Raw genomic sequence first — 4762 nt, 5'->3', positions numbered from 1 at the left:
TTAAGTAGTTTCATTTATTTTCAAATTGTTAACATTTGTGGTCATCACTGATGGCAGTAATACTGGACTTCCCACACAATACAAGTGCCTTATGAACGGAGTTTCAAAGATAAGTTCATTCAGACATCACAAAACTAGGACCTGTTGACTAATAATGCTCATCATTAAATGTCTAAAACTCTATTGCGATGCTTTAACTCGTTCACTTATTTATCAAACAATACAGATATTACAACAGCTGATGGATAATGACATGGAGGAGGACATGTCTGTGGCCTCTTTCAAATAAGGATCCTGTCGTAGATCCATTTTGATGTATATTTTCTTCCCTACACATCAGAGTATATAAATGTACGAAACCTCAACTACAGCGTATGTGGCATCATATCTACCAAGGTTAAAAAAAAAAAGCACAATATGGAATAAGATTGTTTGGGGGAGAAAATGTATTACCTGCCATTGTCCAGGCCATAGCACAGCCACTTTTTCTACATTGTGAAAAGGTCTAAAGTGGTAAACATTTCTACAGCCATTTAAAATGAGAACGGAAATGTTCAGTAGCTATGGGACGGGGTGGGGTGGCATACTGCATGAAAGGTCAGTCAGTAAGTGGACAGGTCCTGCTCAGCTCATATCCTAGAGCAAATGTTCAGGCCGATGGGCAGAACTCCACCACCAGTGGGATGGAGGGGTGTTGAGGAGTTTGTGTTGTGCACAGGTGTGGAGTTAAAGAACGTGGTCAGAGGTCCATACTCCACTATATCCGCCCAGTCCCACCAGTGTCTCCTCAGCTCAAAAAACCCACCCCCACTGCACCCCTCCAAAGGCTTAGGAGTCCTCCAGCTGTTGGAGCTCCTTGCGCAAAGCTTCCGCCCGGCCCAGCTTCTCTTTCTGCTCCTGGCCGAGGCTCTTGATCTCACCTGAATCTACTTTCTGTTGAAGGTCTTCAATCTGCCGCAGCTTCTTCTTTAGGTTCTTGATTTTTTTGGCCTTCTCTGTGGCCACAGTTTCAGCACTGCTGGTCTCCGTGGCAATCTGGAGTTTTTCCGTGCTCTCAGTGACTTCCCCCACCTCGTCTCCTTGCTCTGGTTGCTCCTGCTCTGGTTGCTCCTGCTGCTGTTGCTGCTTGCGTTTTTCCCTGCGCTTCATGTTGCGTTTGGCTGCCTTGGACATACCGCCAGTCTCCGAATCCTGGTCCCCTTGTCCTTTGGCAACCTGTTGCTGCTTGGGCTGAGCTGCATCCTCTGGACTCATGCCAGGAGGAAGGTCTGGCTTACTCTTAAAGAACTTCACATACTTATTTTCATACCTGAGGGCGGATAAAAAAATATTAACATTTGAGTTATTTCATCATTACTTATATATGACAATACATGTCAGAATGTTCTATCTATGCTGTTCTACAACATGTCACCTACAAGAGAGGAAGATGCTGTGCAAATCAATCAGATTGATAATTCTGCTTAGAATTAGGGATACATTTTGTAAACAAATGCAGGATGCACAAAATGGTCCTATGCCAGGACTGTATGATGACACACTTATACGTGTCCTGATCTGTATGTAGCCAACATATCCGCCATGACCCAAATAACCTTTTACTCAACCGTGACTAAATAATTTTCTTAATTTGCTCAGCTGACAGACACTCACACTGGGACTTCTTCCTGGGGAACATAACCGTCCTTCACTCGTCGGGGCTTTCGCCAGGTCCCATCGGGCCTCTGAGTGGCAGCAATGTATTTGCCTGTGGCAGAACAGGATAGGGCACATACATGAAGGGTTACAAACGGTCAGGTATAAAATACGAGGTGTGGAATGAAAATGGCTAAACATTACAGAACACGATATGACAATTAAACAGTGGGTTAGACGCTTCTACCTACAAGACAGATAGGTGGTCAGAGGCAGCAATCCAAATATCCTAAAATAACCGCGAATCAACTTATTAGCAAACTTTCTGGCTCAGTCCAACTTCTAACAGAAGAAGTTGCGCTACGAGAGGGCCATCCCGTAGTCCAACAGGTAACGTGGTAATTTCTGGATAATTTCATAGTTGTACGGTCATAGTTTATCTATATGGGAGGCTGATTAAACTCGAAGCATATCAGCCTTCCACAACTCAAATCAAAATGTTTCAGTGACTAAACCTATACATGGTTTTAGTTAAGAGTTCGCTGGTTAGCAGACTACATCTTAACGGATCATGGAAGTTTGCTACACATCGAGTAACATTTAAGCATGCAAGCTAGGTCCCGGATAATGCACCAAGCAAACAGGGTGTCAAACTATCGTTGACAAAAATACAAGCAGGCAGCGTGGCTCAAATGTATCTAAAAGCCATATGAAAACATATTTAACGTTACTGAGTAGAACATTTATATTAAGGGGAAATAGTATCGCTTAGTAGCCACAGTTAGCAAACCAACTGTTCATGCTGCTGAACTTGTTATGCTAGCTCGCTAATCAATCGCTCAGGATCTGATTGTGACTAGGATATAATTGGGTTGCTTCAAGTATGCCATTTGAGAGACCACGTTCTTCTGGACTACTCAATCTGTATGCAACAAGAATCGGATGTGGAGGCCAACGTTGCTTAAAGTAGCCTTACCCGATTCATCTGTGACATAGGGAGTCGCCATCTTGAAGAATAGTTCTCCCCCTTCTTCTTTTGTATTTTAAGGGCGGCTAACTGATATTTGGAACATTACTGCCACCCTTTGTAGCGTGCGGATACTACATAACCCGCATTCAAAATAGAGCTTTCTAACAGGTCCATGTGTTTATGAAAAACGGAAAGATGTCTTGGTTTCAGGGTCGGCTCTAGGGGCCAGGGTGGCCCACCCAAGCATACTGTAGTGTCTTGCCCACCCAAACAAAGTCAATAATCAGTTGTTGTTGTTTTTGTTTTTTTTTTCAGTTGTGCATCTGTTCTGTGCAGTCTCAAAACCAGCTTGGATGAAGGCCTAGATGAGTTGGTGTTGAGTGTAATAGTATAGTAGCTATCTGGTACTCTGTGCAGTATAGCCCCCACTCCCCCCAATGCCTTAAAGGAGAACTTAGCAACTATTTCAACTTAATAAACCCGTTTAGAAATCATTTGGATGGTTGGATGGAAAACTAACCTTGCAACATTGGGACTATCCCGGTAATAGAGAAGTGAGAAACAAGAAACTTGTTTTAAATCGTGTTTCTTACCTTGTAACATCCACATTGTTCTGCCGAACTTATGGTAACCTTTTTAGCTAGCTTGTAAACAATTCCATGTGCTTTATGGTTACCTTTTTCCAGTTTGAAATAGCATAATGCACAACTTATCCAGCAGAGGGGGAGCTAATCCTGCCACGTTTTTCTTTAAAGGAAAATTCTGGCCATTTTTCACTTAGATATCTGTTTCTCGAAGTCACTGAGTGTTGTCAGTATGAGAAAAAAAACCTGATATCTAGCTGCTGCAGCCAACAGCTAGAATAGCCAGGCAGCTACAGTGCTACTGTAGGCCTACTTATTTAAATATCCCCCCAGAGTGTAGCACTGTAGCTGCCTGGCTGCTCTAGCTGTTTGCAGGGATAGGCAAAAATATATCAAAATGCATTTTAAAACAAAATATAATAAAATGTATACTTATAATAAATGTATACTTATATAATATTTGTATATTTAAAAATACTCTTTAAAATAAGCATGATATCACTTTGCAAACCTTCCATATATGTCTATTTAATCTATTCCTTCATCACAACACTGACTGATTAAGTTGACAGTTTATTAAGTGGACTACACATTAAATCATTTAAAACCACACTCAATATTGTAACAAACTGCACTGTTGTCTCAGAAAGGTTTTTATTGGTTACGCACCAAAACACACAAACACATAATGCTGGGCCAGACCTGGCCCTTATGCTCCAGCACTAAACATCTATGTGAGGCTGTATCTACAACACACACTAGTTAGACCCAGTTATTAACACTGTAGTCAACTATAAACATAAACACGACAGTCAGGACGCACAACATTGGTAACTTGCATGGTTAACATTAACATTCAACATAACACATTACATTACATTACATTTAGCAGACACTTCTTGACCAAAGTGACTTACATATGTCAGCTATATTACAAGGGATCACATTGTCCCCGGAGCAACTTGGGGTTAAGTGCCTTGCTCAAGGGCACAACGGTGGAAGCTGGGAATTGAACCGACAACTTTCAGGCTACTGCACGCTAGCCCAGCTCCTTAACCACTACACTACCACCGCCCCATCAACTGAACAGCATCATGGGAGCACAGTCATGAACAGCTCGGCTCAGATCATTACACAGCCCCCCGAGACTTAGTCCATGTCCCCTTGACACAAGTCTTACCCTACGTCAGTCCATGAGCCTGGCTGGGACGCGACGCTGGCGCTGTGGGCGCCCCGCTGTCGCGGCGGTGACTTCCGGTGAAGGCTGCGCAGTGACCGGTATTAGAGCGACAGCTCCATTGTCACCAAGTTCCACAGAGTCAGTGTCCAAGTCTCCACGACCCTCAGCTGAGGCCAGGGGTCGATACGGGGCCAGTCGATCACGGTGGAGAGCCACAACTCTCCGACGCTTAATCAGTCTCACACGATAGACCATCAGACAGCTTCTCTAAGACATCGCACGGTCCGACCCACTGGCTAGTGAGTTTCGGGGAAATGCCTTTCTTTCTCTCCGGGCAGTACACCCAAACTTTATCGCCGGGCTGGAACTCCTGGCCGCAACAGCGCGTATCGT

General features: G+C 43.7%; 1 protein-coding gene across 1 annotated transcript; it reads right to left on the bottom strand.

Annotated features, from left to right (window-relative positions):
* pym1 (PYM homolog 1, exon junction complex associated factor) lies at positions 1–2804 on the bottom strand. Its single transcript, XM_042099325.1, has 3 exons — positions 2612–2804; positions 1654–1747; positions 1–1309 (listed from the first exon to the last, which is right to left on the bottom strand). Exons 1-3 carry the CDS (start codon positions 2640–2642, stop codon positions 829–831), a joined length of 606 nt encoding a protein of 201 aa, XP_041955259.1. The 5' UTR covers positions 2643–2804; the 3' UTR covers positions 1–828.
* Positions 2805–4762: the final 1958 nt, after the last annotated feature.

The sequence above is a fragment of the Alosa sapidissima genome, chromosome 7 (genome assembly GCF_018492685.1).
Source record: "Alosa sapidissima isolate fAloSap1 chromosome 7, fAloSap1.pri, whole genome shotgun sequence".
In the NCBI taxonomy this organism is placed as follows: domain Eukaryota; kingdom Metazoa; phylum Chordata; class Actinopteri; order Clupeiformes; family Clupeidae; genus Alosa; species Alosa sapidissima.
Note: the sequence above shows the minus strand (reverse complement) of the source record. Positions and strands in the feature narration are given on the sequence as shown.